The 18,435-nt window shown below is 31.3% G+C and overlaps 1 protein-coding gene and 1 long non-coding RNA gene across 2 annotated transcripts in view; one reads left to right on the top strand and one right to left on the bottom strand.

The window, feature by feature from the left end:
- Window positions 1-18,435, top strand: part of LOC118184219 (adenylate cyclase type 8-like) — a 411,974-nt gene that overhangs the window by 176,432 nt on the left and 217,107 nt on the right. The window contains exon 5 of the mRNA XM_085812799.1: window positions 5,224-5,444. Within this exon, the coding sequence (XP_085668925.1) occupies window positions 5,224-5,444 (221 nt within the window). The remainder of the gene's footprint in view (window positions 1-5,223; window positions 5,445-18,435) is intronic.
- LOC146997971 (uncharacterized) overlaps window positions 1-18,435 on the bottom strand; it is a 123,549-nt gene that overhangs the window by 99,412 nt on the left and 5,702 nt on the right. The window contains exon 2 of the long non-coding RNA XR_015040178.1: window positions 17,522-17,753. This is a non-coding gene — a long non-coding RNA (uncharacterized LOC146997971). The remainder of the gene's footprint in view (window positions 1-17,521; window positions 17,754-18,435) is intronic.

Below are 18,435 nucleotides of genomic sequence, written 5' to 3'. Positions count from 1 at the left end.
GGTGTGGTTCCTCGTGGACGACCACTACTAAACCCCCGGATAGCTGTTCCTGTAGTTTGAAATTGTCTCCAAAGTCGTGAAACGATGCTGTGAGCAATTACGAACTCTGCAGCCACACTTGTCACACTGCGGCCTTCCTCCAACTTCCCAATGATTCGACCTCGGGTAAAAGCATCCAGATGTCGTCTAACAGATTGATTATTCGCCATTTCTCGCTGAGGCAGCAACTCGGTGTGATTTTAACTGCTATACGACGTGCAATCTCTTTGCCAGAAATACTGATCTTACACCGAATACATGCTTTATACTACTCAGACACTCCCCCATTACGTCTACCTGCATATCTGCGCATGTGCTACCGTACATCACCTTACTTAATCTCCTGATTGGTCTTTCTGTCCGCTCTGCCTCTTCGTTCAGCTGATATGCTAATTTTTCGACTTCGTCCTTAATTTTTGCACACCAGTGTACTTCTTTTATTCGATCATTGTAATTCGTAAGGTTTAAGGAAAACAATTAATAATATTACAATCACAGAATACCTCGTGTTTCCCTTATGGTATTATTAATCGGTATCTTACTAATCTTTCTTCACAAAGAAGATTTTAAAAATTTTAATCTCATCTAAAATTAATTCATGCTACAGGAATCTTAACGGTACGGTACCTTTTAAGATCATAAAAAATTCGACATGTTGTGAGGATACTTGTTTCTTCAAACTTTAAGAAAGTTTTCAAAACTTTTAGAAACTGAATATTATTGTTGATGTTAAAAGAGATTGATCGCACTTCTCTTTCCATTCTGGCAAACCTCTTCCTAGAAACTCCTGACGTGTACTACATCAAATTTCTCGTTTCGTTTGATGATGCTCGTCAAAAATCTTTCAACTCTTATGAGAAAAAAGACACTCTTCTGAGAAGAATATATTGAAAGGTGGAATTACAAAGTGCCATTTTCTGTGTCTTGACATAGCTAGTGAGAAAACAATTCTTCAATCGTTAAGAAAAGATTCCATTGAATTTTGTTAGAGCTCCGCAGATACCAGATAAATTCTTTTACATTGGATATCCGAAAATCTAAAGCGTAAAAGTATTGAATTTTCGTCTAAAAATGCGGTTTGAAATCCGTAAGCATATCGATCAATCAACTTTCACAATAAAATTGAAATTGCTTACTTCGTTAACTAATAATGTTATGGAACAAGAACATGGATTCTTTTCTCCACTCTAAAACAAGTATCAGGGGAAAAAATCAGTTTATATACCACTTATTTATTTCATTATAATAGAAATTTTAAAGAATGAAAATAAAATTATTCACATTTCTATTTTAATTTATTTCATTTAATTTTTCTGTCATGTTACCACGATGTTCCAGTAAATCATTTAATTATCTAGAATTTCGATAACCAAATTTGACGAATTGGAACATTTTCATTTCGCATGGAAAACAAATTACTATTTCAAATTTCCAGGTAGAATATAACTACTCAATGAAACTATTCACTATTGAAAAGTTTAAAAATTAAAACAACTAAAATGTTAAAATATAACAAAGCCATGTCACTATTTCTCTTCTCTGCTTACGTGAATATATTGTTTATTCTCGCAATTTATAAAATTATTCTATATTGTTGAATAACATTAAAAGTCAATTCAAAATTAATTTCACTTTTAAAAATCTCCTGCTTAAGTTTCTACATTTCATTTTTGAAGATTAAATGATAAATAAAAAACATTAAAATAGGAAAAAAATTAAATTCAAAATTGTATAAATAAGCTTCCAGTTTAATCTATATCAATTCAAAAATACATTAAAGCCATTAAATTTTACATTTAGTGCAAGCGATGCACGGAAGAAAATTTAGAAATTGTATGACGCTCATGATGTAAAATATTCATAACATTCATCGTACAAGACTGACATGTTTTGCAAATGTTGCTAAAAAATCCCTGGAAAATTATTTTTTAAGTGACTGACGTAAAGCTGGATACAGCAACGCACTTCTATAACGACAAAAGTGTTACTCATTGCTGATTGGCAACAACGTCATTATCTATTTATGTCGAATGGGATTTTACGTAACCTGAAAACAATAGCACCTTGAAATGTGTTCCTTCAAAGTGATTAAAAAAAACTTTCCGAGTGCTAACTCGTTTAACCATTTTAAATTTACCAGTGTTCTACGTGAATTAATTGCAGGATACTCAATAGAATTAATTTAATAGCCCAAAGGCACTGGTGGAAACATATTGACTGTTAAAAGGAATGTGCTTCAAGTGAATGCTTTTAAGAAATTTTGAGTGTTTCTGTTTATAAAAAAAACATAAAAAACGGTGTATTTAAGCCTACTAATTTAAATCTGACGAAGGTAACACGTGATGCGTACCCAAAATCTTTGATCATAGACTATAAATAGTCAAGGAAAAAATTGTTTGATTTGATAAATCAAGATCACTCTTACATCACGTGTAAGTCAAACGTGTATACTACGAATATTATCACAGCCTATGATGCACAGTCAAACAGTTACAAACCAGCGGAGGAGACGATGTTTTCACCAGAGACTTATCGTAATAGAACAATTCACAAAAGCTATCATATTTGTGCACATCGTTGCAAACTGAAACCGCCCATTCACATCAACTGTGTCTGTACCTTGGATAGCTTTTGTCACCATTGTCATGTTATGTAAGCTTCACTGCCTTATTACCAAGAAGTAATTCAAGAAACATTATGGTGGATTTCATTTACTGTCATAGCCTTAGAATTCACCAAATATGAATAAACTGAATATCTGTGGTTCATATCAAAGAAACGGATAACGGTGCACCACCACTGCCCCGAAATACACCGGAACTAAGAAACGTGATGTTTAAGGTATAGGTAATTGCAACTTGTTCAGTTGACTATTGTTTCTAAATTACTTACCTTGACCTAACAAATAACGGCTTTTTGCTTAAGTTGTACTTCTACTTCCATTTTTCTTTGTTGGTACATCATTTTACTGATGCGTTTCTATGACGATAAATCGCATAGCGAAAATATATGAATATATATTTATATATCCAGGAACTTCTCCCCACATTAGAATAAATGGAAGGCAGAGTGGCCGCCACCTTTTTCAGACTTAAATGTTATTAAGGAGTATCCATATCTTGTTAGTGCAATATCTCGACATGATCGTGTGGCGCATCTCACTTATTAGAAAATATTTCTCTAAAAAATAAGACTATTTGCTTCATGTGATTTCGACGTAACTTTTAATATTGATGTAACAGCAGTAAATGCTCTTTGATTTCCGTTTGTGACTAGTTCCACATCTGAGAAGTAAACATGGAAAGTTAATCTGAATAGTTCCTCTGAAATTAGATCACATAAAAGTTATAATACATTCTAACTTAAATGATGGTCAATATATTTTTTTTAATTTATTAATACCAATTCTAAAGTAATTTTAATTTGCATTTACAAAAGAGAGGCATAATTTCTTTCAGATCGTTCTGTGCAATTCTTAAAATAATATTTCAGACTTAGTGAATATCATTTTCATTGAGTGAATATTTTTGACTGAGTGAAATAATATTTCAGTCGGAGTTAGCGGCTATCAGATGCAGCTAGCAACCTAGAAGATCTATGATTAGAATATTGACTAGGACACAGGTGGGTTTACAATATTCCGTGCTTCAAAAAAACCTAATAGGCTGTACATAAGAAGCTAAAGAACTTACTGCTAAAAATATTGTAATATTTACTATTGGTTGTTTTGAGGAAAGTGGGAAGAACTGAAAAAATGAAAAGAATTATTATAGATAATATCGGATTTAACAAGTAACAAGTATCGACAGGATTTAACAAGTGGTAACCTGAAAAAGACAATATACATCATTTACCAAAAAAGGATAATTTATATCACTTACGATTCGATACATCTGCTGTTAAACATTAATTTTCAACATTTTTTTTATCTCGCTAATTTGTTTATTTTGTGAACTTTGCAGTAAGCAGTAATTCAATAAAGCACTATTCTACTAACCAAAATTATTCATTCACAGGTTCTAAGTACTTCTCATAATCTTTATCAAAGCCTAATTAAAATGCCTTTCTTGTAACTAAAATTTACTATTAATAGTAGTTTAATTTTGTTTAAAGAGTTGTAAAAGATGTTTCTAGTACACGCTTCTTTTCAAGTTAATGCGTTGTAGTTTGTCTCTGTTATTCATCACACGCTGCACAATCGATGTTTCCATTACATTAGTTGCTTTCTGCATTAGTCTATCTTTATGGATGATTCCTTTAATTTTTCAAATTATATTTAGATGCAACTTCTAATTCCGTAAACTTTGTATGTCTTCTACTTAAACTGCCTGCCACATAATATTAGAAATCAGCGGTTCTGATTCTCAGTCATTCAATAGGAAAAAAATAATTCTCAGTTACTAAAGAAAATAATAATGACTATTATGAATAAAGCTTGTAAGCATTCATATCCGTTTAAAATATCATATGTATTAACTAGTGTTTCCTCGCAACTAAACCTAATTTACTTCCTTTAATTTAGTTATCATATTCAGCTTGTATGGTCGAGTCATACAAGCTAAGTATAGTGAAGAACCAACAAGTTCTCGATCACGTCCGTTATAAGTGGATTACTTTACGAAATCTGCACACATAGGATTTTATGTTCATAAATATTTATTCCAAAAATTAGTAAGTCATCCACATAAAGAGCAAGGGTAACCTTACAGGCGCTTGGCGTATAAAATGCAAAGCTCACGTTATAAATATTTGAAACCTAATTTTACTGTGAAATTGAGAAATGTATTACACCAGTGTCTTGGAATATATTTTAGCCCATCCTATCGAGAAGAATCCGTATAACGGGTTTACAGGATCAGTCAAAGCTTCAAGAACGTTAGTATACACCATATTTAACTTTTAATCTTATATCAGGTAAATGTTATTCTTTTAACCCAAGCAACATTCTTTATATTTAAAAATCATTTATTACACATACTTAGTTTTCTGTTGCATTCTTATGTGAACTGAAATTTACTTCAGCATTTACTACTGAATTTCACCACTTGAATTTCAAAATCTAGTGAAATATCATACTATATAACATTTTCAATAATTTTTTTTTCTCCAGGAATTTAAACGCTAATTTGCTAAGCCATTTTCACATATCCATGGATTTGCCTTACACGAATTTATATTTTCCAGGTAGCCTGGGTACTGATGTCAACAAGAGAACGATAATGCTGAGAGAAGGGAGTCTGGAACTAGCAGGTCCTTGGAGAATCATCTTCGTTGTATTTGTCACCTACTCCATGCTTCCTCTGTCTTTGAGATGGTGTCTCTTGTGCGGAACAGTATCATCTGTGGCCCACATCATTATCCTTGTATTAGGTGCTCCCCGACGAGAAAATGATTTCATCAAAAAGGTGAAGTTTAGAAATCTGCTTTTTTAGTAAATCTAAGTTCGTTTATTTTTGAAGATGTTAATGTTGCTATACTTTGATACCAAAACGGACGAAAAGTATCACATTTCCCAACATGTAAGGTAAATAAGGGCGTACATATTTTATTTTTCTTTAGACCATTCTAACTAAAAGTAGTTTGTGGTTTGAAACCGTTCCTTCCATTGGCGGTGTTGTTTGAATTAAATAGTTCAAGATTATGCAGAATAGAAAGGTAAGCATGTGCGCACAGATTTTTCTTGGAGTACAGATGGTAGTTATTTGCGTAAATCAATTCTCGTTTAAAAGTGAAGTCAGTCATTGCTGTCATATGTAATTTTGTTTTACCGGGTGATCAAAAAGTCAGTATAAATTTGAAAACTTAATACATCACGGAATAATGTAGATAGAGAGGTAAAAATTGACACACATACTTAGAATGACATGGGGTTTTATTAGAACCAAAAAAAAAAGTTCAAAAGTATGGGTTGGATTTACCACATCTACTGTTATCGGGCCTTTTTTCTTCGAGGAAATGCGTGATTCTGGTTTTGTAACTGCTACCGTGACGGGTGAGAGGTACGCCGATATGTTACAGAATCGCATCGTCCCCAGCCTTTCTGATAAACACATGCTGGAACGTACGATTTTTATGCAGGATGGCGCTCCACCCCATATTGCTAGACGCGTGAAAGACCTCTTGCGCGCGTCGTTTGGTGATGATCAGCCGCCACTTTCGTCATGCTTGGCCTTCCAGGTCACCAGACCTCAGTCCGTGCGATTATTGGCTTTGGGTTACCTGAAGTCGTGATCAACCGACATCTATAGAGATGCTGAAAGACAACATCCGACGCCAATGCCTCACCATAACTTCGAATATGCTTTACAGTGCTGTTCACAACATTATTCCTCGACTACAGCTATTGCTGAGGAATGACGGTGAACATATTGAGCATTTCCTGTAAAGAACATCATCTTTGCTTTGTCTTAATTTGTTATGCTAATTATTGCTTTTCTGATCAGATTATTGCTTTTCTAATTATTGCTTTTCTAATAAAACCCCATTTCATTCTAAGTATGTGTGTCAATTTTTACCTCTCTATCTACATTATTCCTTAATTTACTAAGTTTTCAAATTTATACTGACTTTTTGATCACCCGGTACATGCTAAGTTGAAAGAAATAAAATACTCGTCTTTGTTTTTTTCTAAAAAAAGCTATTGCTTAAGGAAGAAAACTAACAAACGTTTGTGCTTTTAGCAGAATGCATAAAAATTAAAATTGTGAACAAAGGACTGTAATCTAGATATTCTCATAAACTGCTAAAAGGATCTTCTTTAATGTTGGTGAGTCAGCTTATGAGAGAAAATTTAAGCTCTTTAGAAGAGATGTTGTCAGTTGAATGTAATTCTAGGAATTAAAGGAAAAAGGTTCAGTTTTCTTAGATAGTTGCAGTCACAGAAATCTTTTAAAAGATTAATGAGAGAAAACTAATACAGCTGAATATAAGTTCAGAATTTCATGTAACTCAAACAAGTAAAAGGAAGGGACCTAATATTTCGAAAGTTAGCCAGTGTTTTAAAGCATGATGGTATACTTTAAAAAGAGAACCTATCTGAATTCAGAGAGAATAATTTGACTGAATAAAAACATTCAAAAATTACCGACTATTATATATTTTTTTCGTTGTTATATACTATTTTTACTTGAATATTCTTTATTTTTTTAGTTAAATATGTCTTACTCAACAAACACAAGCATAATCACAGTAGCTCTTTTTAACAAACGGATTATTAACTAATAGTTGCTCTTACAATCGGTGTCCATTTCATAATACAGCAAATACAGTTTTTGTTATTGCAATCAAAATAGTTACAAAGAACAATTAGATCGACTTATCGTTTAATTTACTTTCGTTCCATAAAATATTGTACTGCTTTAGGATGTATATAGTTAGTTATATTTTTGACATAAAAATATTCATATTTTATAAGTAATGAAAGCATATGTTAAGACAAAAAGATTCAAATAAAGTTTCCTCGTGTATAATATAGCCTAAAACTACGTTTTAAGACTGAACTTCAAACCTTGTATACCAAGCGAAAATAGTAAAATTAGTGTTTCAAAAAGAAATATATTTTGCATTTAACTAATTTGAACTGAACATTAAATCAAGTTTCCTGTTGTTGCGTTATAACGGTTCGTGGATTTGGGGTGATTGATGACAACACTTGATGAAGAATCAAAATACAGTTTATTTAGCCAGGATTACTCAGGACAGTTCCAAAAACACATTTACAGTCGTCGAAAAACTACGACAAACAGGTTGAAACAATCAGCAACACAGCTTTCAGTCTATAACGGTGCAGACAGCTTCACGGCAAACACTAGTACAGCTTCCGACTCGGTCGATCACTTTCGGAGCTCAATACACTCAAGATAAAACTCAACGATGCACTGCTACACCGCGTACATATGCTTATATAAATTTTGGCCTGCCTTCGAGAACATTCTGGGCCAAACCGGTAAGAATTCGTTCTAGAATATTCTCCATCCGTCTATAGTGTATAGCCAATTTTATCGTCAAATTGGCGATTTCGCGCTAGATCTGACAAACCTGCTTTGCATTGGCATTTTCTGGCAACCCTAAACCCGCTTTGCTTGGAAGCTATCTTACCGCGGCTGGGCATTTCGAAACAATATATTAGGCTTGGAATGTTAACGTTAGGCAGCATTATTATATATATAATATTATACTTATAAATGCACACACAAATACATTCATGAGCCTCATTTTAGACTGTAATAAATACGCAATTATTTTTTCCCCCATTTTTGTAGCTGTTTAGAACTTGCATACGAAGCATACAAGATAAAGCATTTTTCGCGTTGTTGAAGAAAGCATAAATTTGGTGCTTAGCCATTTGAAAATAAAAATCAGTGGTTTTCAACGAAAATCAAATGAACATATACACTTACAGTTTCTTCAGTTTAATAAAGTAATGTCAGGCCTGAGTAAGGCAGTTCGAAACCTTAAGTTATAAGGTATTTCTCCCGCCTTCTTAGCGTGCCTTCGTGGTGTAGTGATCTGAACGGTGGGCGCGTACTCCAGAGGTCAGTGGTTCGATTCCCGGCGAAGGCGTTGATCATTTTTTTCTTCTCTACAAAATAAGCATTCTTTCTGGGTTTCCGCTGCCTATTTTCCCTTACATTTGTGAATTCCCGCAAAAATATGAAAACCTAAGCCTGTACGTTGAAGGCCCTGATCAATGCAGCTTCCAATCATTCTAATTGAAGTTCACAGGCATTTTTTCACTGAAAAATTTCAATCATTTTTTTCACTGAAAATTTTCAATCATGTTTAGAAACAGTCACGTAATTCATTAAATTCTTAGCCTAAATTTAAAATTCTAACATCTATCTAAATTCTTGGCATTTAAAATTGAACAGTTGTTGAATTAATTTACACAGTACTATATAGATAATATATAATGATTAAATCTTTATTATAATGAAAGGAATAGTTCCACAAACTAACGCAGTTCCAAAGTAAGGAACATGTAATTTTCAAACTGACACATCTGCATAGCAAACGTCTGGGTTAACAATAACGAATATTACTTCTTTAAATATATTAGCATAGCTTTTCTATTTTAAAATTTTCCATCAAAAATTAACGTTTAATTCTAGCATTCAAATTATTAAATAAATTATCAGCTGCTATTAATACACCAGCTCAGCCAGATCAGCTCACTTAAAAATCGCTTCAAAATATCTTAATTTACAAAATAGTGGCTTCAATGTTTTATAAATGATAAATAGCTAAATAAATAACTTGAAAAATAAGAAAAAAATTTAGGGAAAATGAAAATGTACTATTTTAATCTATCAATGTCCCGTTTCTTTACTAAGTTGCATTTTCTGGAAAGAGTAACCATGTGTCTAAATATAAAGAATCATGAAGATAATAGTAATTAATTCATTAAAATGAAAGAAAAACCTTACAGTCTAAAAAAAACTTATATTCCTAGCACAATATCGTCTACATATGCGACAAAGAGGGTTGTTTAAAATTATGCTTCATTTGGATGTGTATTTTTAATGTCATTTAATTTCATTCCTCATTATCTTCTTGATTATTGTTCCTAATACGATAAAAAAGAAAGATTTAATTAAAATAGAGATATCTATTTATAGTAAAATTGCAGAACAAATTGGTTTATGGAACAATAAGAACTGACTATTTTAGTAATACAGATAACGGCATAACAATAATAGGAAATGAACTAATTAGGGTTAAAAAATATTTCATATATAGCATATCGTGCTTTCTCTATATTTACGCATAATCAAATGTTTAAGGAAGTTATAATTTTCAATTAATTTGATTAAAATTTTTAAAATGTGCTTCAAATTAGCATCTTTGAATCATCAGAACAAAACCTGCACAGAAAATAAAATATGTTCGTTAATTTGTTTAATCTGTTATGGTTAAAGCATAGGATATAATTCTGCTTAAGATAAGGAATACCTTCGTGGAGAACATTCTAAGAAACCTGGCTTAAATTTGCTTTACACAAGGAAACAACCACGAAATTGCTCATGCAGCCAAACCGTTTGCCAAGTTTCTAACCCTAATTAAATTACCAGTGTTGGTCTTATCCTTTGATGAAAAAATCTGATGTCTACACCACGACTTCCTTGTACAGACTATTAAATTATACACATATTTTCTTGCATTTCATTTAAACTTATTGGATTGAATTAAATCTACTTCGTCGACCACAATAGAATAAGTTCACTATATTTGTTTACCATAGCAACACTCTGGCGCTAGGTTCACTTAACAGTATTATATTTCGTTCATATTATAACTCAGAATGCACAAATTTTATATCATTTGAAGAATTATCTTATCCTTGCCACATGTTCTATTCAAATACTATAATAAATCTAGAACGATGTATAAAAGAAATTAAACAAAACACAAAGAAACAGTTTTTCACAGACGATTTAGTATTTCTCATTCAATTAATTCAGTTCCCACTTCGCGACAAGGCAAAAATACATAAAAACTCAAAATATCTATAATAAAAATTACGAAGTAAATCTTAAACACTCGAAAAAATGTCCTCGAAAAAAGTCCAGAAAGGATTAAGCATGATTTAATTCGCAATAATAAATGAAGGCGTTATCTTTGTTGTTGCGAAGTTTAGTCTCTCTAGATTGGCAACAAATCTACTATTCTGCTGTTTCAAATGTAAACAAATATGTCCGCAATGTTATTCAAAAATTAGGCTTAACTACACTTAAACAGCTTTTAAATTGTTGATAATTATACAAATATTGCTTGCAGATTTACTAAACGCATAAAAACCTTAACCAGAAGATAACCACAACATAATTCAATCATTTTTAAGGCAAAAATTGCACAATTTACAAACATATAAGAGTAAAGAAACTGAGATCACTGAGCTGGGTAACAGAGTAGATATATATACAAATATATTTATATATCTTTTGAGGCCGATTGCAACCAATATACGAGGTGCAAATCTACATGTTATAGCAGTCCTACATACAAAATTTCAAGGTTCTGAGAATACTCGTTTTTGAGTTATGAGAGATACGTACGTACAGACGCCACGAAAAATTCTCTTCAGAATTCATTTTAAAGCAGTTTTATAATTTTTTTGGGAGGAAAAGAGTCTTTTATTCTGTCTTTACGTACAGATGTCACGCAAAAACATCGTTAAATTGAATTCGATAACGGTCAAAGTGGATATTTTCGTTGAACTATGCTGCCTGAATTTTTTCACGATATTTTACTTCGTACAAGAAAGTAAAAACTAAGGAAGCTAAGGAGATAGCTTCAATGAGCCTAGGATTTATATCGCCAACGAAAAAGTGTTCTATGTTATAGCAATAAACTTTCAGTAAAAGTTTTCATTTCTGAGTATATTTTCATAAATTCTACGTAAAGCACATTTGTAAATTTTAAATGTTGAACATCACTATATTTGACGATAAATGAAGAAAATCTTAACGTTAAAGATTCTAATGAACTTGTTTTCTTTCACTCATGTTTCCTTGTGATTATTATGCATGCCTAGTTATCAGAAATAGAAAACTTCAATGTTAAATAGGAGAATCCAACGTTAGTCTGGACCTACTAATTTCAAGAACTTCCAAGCCTGTTAATCTCGTCAGTGAAAAATAATAATATAAAAATAACAATATTATAAATAATGATATTTATTACAAAGTACGGAGATCTATGTGCATACTTCCCAAAAGAAAAATCTGAAATGTTCTTTTCTTGTACAGAAATATTTGACGAACGGAATAGATTGAATAGATGATAGATGAGTCTGTTGCACTAAACTTCTTTGTTTGTACATCAAAACATGGGGCTAGGAAAATTGGGATTTCGTTGCTTTGGTGGGAGAATCTAAAAATTTTGGATTACTGAAAAGCTCAGCACTTCTTTATTCAACTAGAGAACTGATGACGTAAGAGATTCCATTCTCTAAACATCTCGTCCGTCTAAAATATATCGCTTTTGTTGCATAAAATAGTTGACAGAATATTTTGACACTAGATTTGTAACGGGATATACGAAACATGGAGGAGAATAACAGTCTTCAATATTCCATGCAAGTTTGCTGCTTGCAGTAAAAAGGAATTTATATAGCAAACTATGTATCTGCTGCTAAATAATTCTCAAAATATAGCACATATATGAATGAATATAAATGACACGTGATGCTTGCCACAATTCTGCGTGTATAATGTTCATGTCAATTCGAAAATTAAAGTACTACAACAAATGAGCTCTTGAAGTGGTTCTCTTCACTCTATTTTTTTTAAATCAAAAGGCATCTTAATTTTTTCTCATAATTAAGTATTTGTGAATTTTTAAATGGGATTTTAACATTTTTTCTAATTCCTGTGTGTAATCACAGAAGTGAAATGCTCGAAACAAGGCCAATTTTCTTCTTTGGTGAGAAAATGATGATACTAAATCAGTTAAAATTATTAACCTAATCAATTATTAGTAATTAGTATTCAAGCAAACTGAATGATGCATATTAGTTCGAAATTATTTAAATTTATTTGTTTCACATTTATATAAGACTTCTGCTTAAAAAGAACTTTTTTACGCCAGAAACATCTTTAAATAAATTTTTCCAAATTAATTGTTCCATTATATTGCATTAGATTGCACGCGTTATTATGCGTTCGCCATCCTTATAGTTGACAGTTTAGTCACTGAATGTAACATATTTTTTTCTGTATCTGGTCTGGCAAATATCTGGTTTTACAGAATGTTGTCATTCCATACGACATAAGACCTTTAATTTGTGGTTCAATTAATATAACAGCTCCCACCAGCGTCCGAGCGGTAAAGTTATTGAACATTGGTAGTTTGGTCCGAGATTCGAATACCACGAACAGACTGGCTGCATAGACGCTGTTGTACTTTTTCTCATGTGTAAAGTATTAATACAAGCAATTTGCCTTAGAAAGTCCTCCCCGAAGGCATCCCTCCCTTCGTGTGGTGCCTTAGTGTTGAACACGTAAATAATAATAATGATAATCAAATTAATATAACTCCTTAAACCCTGAACGATTTCAAAGAAATAGATGTACTTTTCAATAAGTTAAACTTTTATTTTAAAATTTAATAACCTAATGATATAATTAAAAAATACCTAATTTAAAATACATCCAGCTTATATTTTTGAAAATTTGAAGCATTACTGTAAAAAAACTAAAGGTACTTTTAATATAATATACTATTTAGTTCAAAATTCATAACTTAGTGATTATGCTGCACTTTTAATAAAGTACTTTAACTATTTCTAAATTACCTAAGAGTACTTCTCGATTGATAACAAAGAAAGGGTTGGAATTTATGAATCCAGAATAATTTAACATAAAAATAAAACTGCCGCCCAACCGATATAGTGGTTAGCGTCGCAGACTGCTATGCCGAAGAGCTCGGGTTCGAATCCCGCAGAAGGCATGCATGTTTGTAAAAGTACAGTGTCGGTGCGGCATGGTGGCACTCGAAGTATGCGGTGAGCCGAAGGTCCCCTCGTGTGGTTTGGTGGAAGGGGATGGGGCACGGAGACCCTTAAACCCGTTCCCCAACGATTTCAAAACGAGCAATGGCAACACTGCACGGGGGGGAACATTTTTATCTCCAGCATGTGAGACTGTGTATCTCAAATTCTAAAGATATGCTCTTTTAAATATTTTGTGATATTGCTGTTGAATTGAATTATGTTGTAAATTTTATAAATTTTTGCTGAAAAAATAAAACTTAAGCATTAAAAAATTGAAAATGAGAACAAAATTAATGCATTTTTATGGAACTTAATAGAATTTTAAATTTACATAATTGATTAACAAAGGTATATTATGTGATAATTTCACTAAGATGGTAAAGAAGATTACACATAGCCTACACTTCATTCATCGTAGTTATTCGTTTCGCTATAAAACTGAGTACCGGGGTTTCTTTGTTTTCCTTTAATTCTAATAATACACAATAAAGCTTCATTTCAGCAGTTCAGTTCATTAAATGTATATTTCTTTTCTCCTATCCCCTGAGATATCTTATCATTCCATTAAATAAAAAAAAAAGTAGCTTCTTCGTTTTCACACATTTTTCGAGTATCTTAAAGTTTGTTTTTAGAAATCTATTTCTTTCTCAGGAATTCAATTATTTGAGAGCTGGTGTTATTGACAGAAATCTCTTTACTTTTAGTAGAAAAAAATGTTTGGCCATTAAAAACAATAATCTTTCGTCAAAACATTCTATAATAAGTTTGTCAAAAATTCAGTGTTTGTTTATCACTTAGAAAAATTGCCCAGGATCTCTTTCAATTCAATTTCCAAATCATTCTTCCTCTTATTAATAAAATCCATTGTTAAAAACCTTCTTCAGATTTGAAGCCTTAAAAGTTTTATAACACTTCTTGTCGGTGTGACCGATCATACCTCAGTGAAATTAAATTTAAGTTTTTGTATTAAGGCAGATGAATAATATTAATGAAGACGGTGAAGTATACGTCATCCTTCACTACTCACGTTTCGTCACCTAAAGCATATTTTGAATACTTCAGTTAAATTAGATAAAGTTCTTCTTCCTTTTTACTTAGATGAAATTTTATTAAAGGTGTCTTTGCTCATAAAAAGGTATTAGCTTACAAATAAAAATATTTAAAAATACATTTTTTGTAATTTGACTTCAATCCTGTTAGTCAAAAAATTATATTTTATAAGTTTTATTCTTATTTTTCTATAGTTTTGTTCAGAAAATGGCGCCATAATTTTGGCACTGTATTTGTTTTTTCCCTCTCCACTTTAATTCAATAACTAAAGCGAAGAAATCTGACAGACGAACGCAGAAATTTTTCCTACATTAGAAAAAATTTATGTCTCCAACTTTTTGAGAATTCATGCAGCGTTCTTCTAAAATCATTTATACACTAATTAAATTTATCTAATTTAAATAAGGTGTTGACTTTTTTATCATTTATATTCATGGATCAAATATTCTTAAAATCGACAAATTACTTTCTCTTCATGTTAAATAAATTTCAGAATCTAAGTAAAATCCATTGTATAAGTTCCGGTCCATATATATATGAAATAAACCACATGGCTTTCAAATATGCTTTATGAATAAATAAAAATGAAGTATTCTGCAAATTATTTAGGTGCATTGGAATTTTTAATCAGTTTAGATTAAAAGTGCTTCTATACTGAAATAGTAGCCGAGTAGCCCACCCCCATCCCTTTCCACCAAACCACACGAGGGGACTTTCGTTTCGCCGCACACTTCAAGTGCCGCATACTTCATACCGCACAGACGCTATACTAGTTGAGAAAGTAATTTGTCGATTTTGTTTAAAATAAGGTACGCTGCGAAGTAAAAAAAATAAATAAATGAATAATAAAAAAAAAAACATAAATAAATTTTAAAAATGGGACAGTTCTATATCTTCCGTTCTACTGGATCGATTGACGAAATTCAAATTGCTTTTTTCATGCCTGGAAAGCGCGATTTAGGACATACATCAGATTTATACATAGCTTTGTTTAAAAATAGGTATTTTGACACGAAATCGAACTTTTTCCGAAATATCATGCCAATTATTTTTCATATTTCGATTCTAAGACTCAAATTATGCCGAAATATTACATTATGTAAAATATGGCGCGAAATTTACGGAGAAATTCAAACATTTATCGTGGCGTATTTTTTTTTTTTTTTTTTTCAATTTGCGCCAAGAATAATTCACTTGGCGAACTTCTTAATTTATGGTAACCTATTTTCCTTTCTCTTTTTACATTGTTGTGTGAGAGGAAAAAAGTCACTTCGTTCCTACTTTCAAATTAATTTTAACAAAATGAGTAAGCCACAATAGGTGTTATTATCACTTTCAACAAATATGCCAAATTTCAAATATATAAATTCACGTATATCCTCGGAAATTTCGAATAAAAAGCTCTAATTTTTTGCACGTATGCTTAGAAATACATCTATTTTAAGATGACGGCAAATTATAGGTTATAATTCAAAACATTTTTGCACGTATGCTTAGAAATACATCTACTTTAAGATGACGGCAAATTATAGGTTATAATTCAAAACATTTTTCGAAAAATTTTTAAAAATTATTTTTAAATACAAATTTTTAAAATAAACTATAAAAAATGGGTGAATTTTATTTGGAATGAACCTAAATTTCAAACTGTGGAAGAGGGAATCAAGTAATTTTAATAAAAAAAGAGATATTAATAAATATATATCAAATTCATTTAACATTGAGGAGCTAAAATTTTGAGAGCTAATTTTTTAAAAACTACTCGTGGGATTTTTACAAAACTTGGTAGTTTTGCGTATTTTGAGTCGTAGAATCGATAGATGGAAAAAGGTTGGCATGTCATTTCAGAAAAAGTCCCATTTTGTGTCAAAATAGCTATGTTAGACTGATGCTATATACAAATCTAATACGTGTCCTCACGCTTTCAAGACATAAAAAACGCAATTTGAATTTTGTCAATCGGCCCAGTAGAACGGGAGATATATAATTGTCTCTTTTTTTTCGCAGTGCACATTTCAAACAAGATAGTTTTTGCAGTATAATTTTTTAACATCCTTATCAAGGTATCAATAAGTCAGATCAATAGAGAATCAAGACATTAGATTGCCATTTACAAGTAGACGATGAAATTCATACAAAAGAAATCAAAAGAGAATTAGAAAAAATTACGTTCTGTCAGGAGTAAAGACTTTTAATAAAGACTTTAAATTAATTAAAAGCTTTATGCTTGCTTTAATCAATGCAAGCTGTCAGATTTATTCCGTAAAATTATGTACAATTTCAGCGCACTTCGCTTTGAAGAAATTATACATATTTTAAATTCCTATACTATCCTCTATTTAAATGTGATTATTAACTGTACTGCAGTTTGATTTTATAAGTAAATAAACTCTATTAGGCATACTTTTGCACATAATTATTTTATCCCAAGAAATCCTTTTAATTCCAAGAAATCTTTTGCAATCCTTTTACAGAAGAATGTTTATTATTTCTAAGAAAGTACTTTATAATCCATTTTAATCGGTTTTTTATTCTTGATGGACGGCACATAACATCAACTGCTTCGCTTCCAAACCATTATCTGTTGCATAAGTTGTATATCTTGTTGAAAAATTGAAACATTTAAGCTTGAACTCAAAATGTAATTTAAATATTCAGACATATAGACTAGTAATATAGTTATGATGTTCTATATTGATAGATTAAGAAATAACACATGTATTCCTGTAACTAGACATTTTCATATTATGAATCCACTTTTTCCTAGCTTACTTGCTGAAACTTTTCTTAGATTTCTAACTCGGTTCGTGCTAATAGCATACATTATTGTTAAAACCATATAGGATGAAATTTGGCTCAGAAGAAGGTTTTTTAAAAAACGTATATTTATCTTAGCATATCTTTCTAGAGGAACAACAGCAAGTTCTTAGCGGTACTTACAATGGAAATAACCTTGTAATTATTTTTTGTACTTTAGTTCCTCAACACATTTGCATCTTCTCAGCAAACTGCATGGGTTTCTTGTGACTTTTCCCGTGAATCACGTAAACAGAGTTCCCATTAGAAACACTTCAAAGATGACATCACTTTTTCTGAGCTAAAGTCCTTGTGGGCTTTACCGCATTCAGTTGAATAAATAAAAAAACTCCCTGTGGTTTTATGTTCCCTCCGTCTGTAAAAGTAGAATTATAAAAGTCATGATTATATATCAAACACTTTTATCATCAAAATATGTAATGCAATAAACAAAAATACGTGAATCGACGGAATTTTGGTATTAATTCCCTAATATTTTGAATTTAAAAGCTAGAGTAAGACACCAGTTACAAATTATTGAAAAATAAGGGTTCGTGACTTCCATTACAGCTTCACTACTTGTCTCTCACGGACAAGTAATGAAACTGTAATGAAAGCATTTGCATTTAACTATCGTATAATTATGAGACGAACTGATACGATATTTAAATGCAGATGACTAGAAAGCTGTAGACAATTTGTCATTTTTTTTTTTTTTATGGTCACGATGGAAAATGCAGTTTTTCAAAATTATGTATGAAAAATGAAGAAAAATTCTCATGTGAAATCGGATATCTATTTTAACGCCTATTCAGAATTTTGAAAGTTTATAAATCCATTCTCCAACGATAATTTCAAGTAGAATATTTTGCCAAGGGCTTTGTATCTAAGAAAAAAGGTCCCTAACTCATATATCTTACTTATAATAATCCTCATGTAACAGACAAAATTTTGCAAACGAGGAATAGTAGCATTTTAAGTTCAGCTGCAGTAATATTCTGACATTGAATTTTTTTTAGTCGAAGTAATATAATGCGACTGAAACATGTCATTGGTTC

Source organism: Stegodyphus dumicola, chromosome 3 (genome assembly GCF_044657685.1).
Source record: "Stegodyphus dumicola isolate Sdum_Otavi_A_Nest chromosome 3, ASM4465768v1".
Taxonomy (NCBI): domain Eukaryota; kingdom Metazoa; phylum Arthropoda; class Arachnida; order Araneae; family Eresidae; genus Stegodyphus; species Stegodyphus dumicola.
Note: the sequence above shows the minus strand (reverse complement) of the source record. Positions and strands in the feature narration are given on the sequence as shown.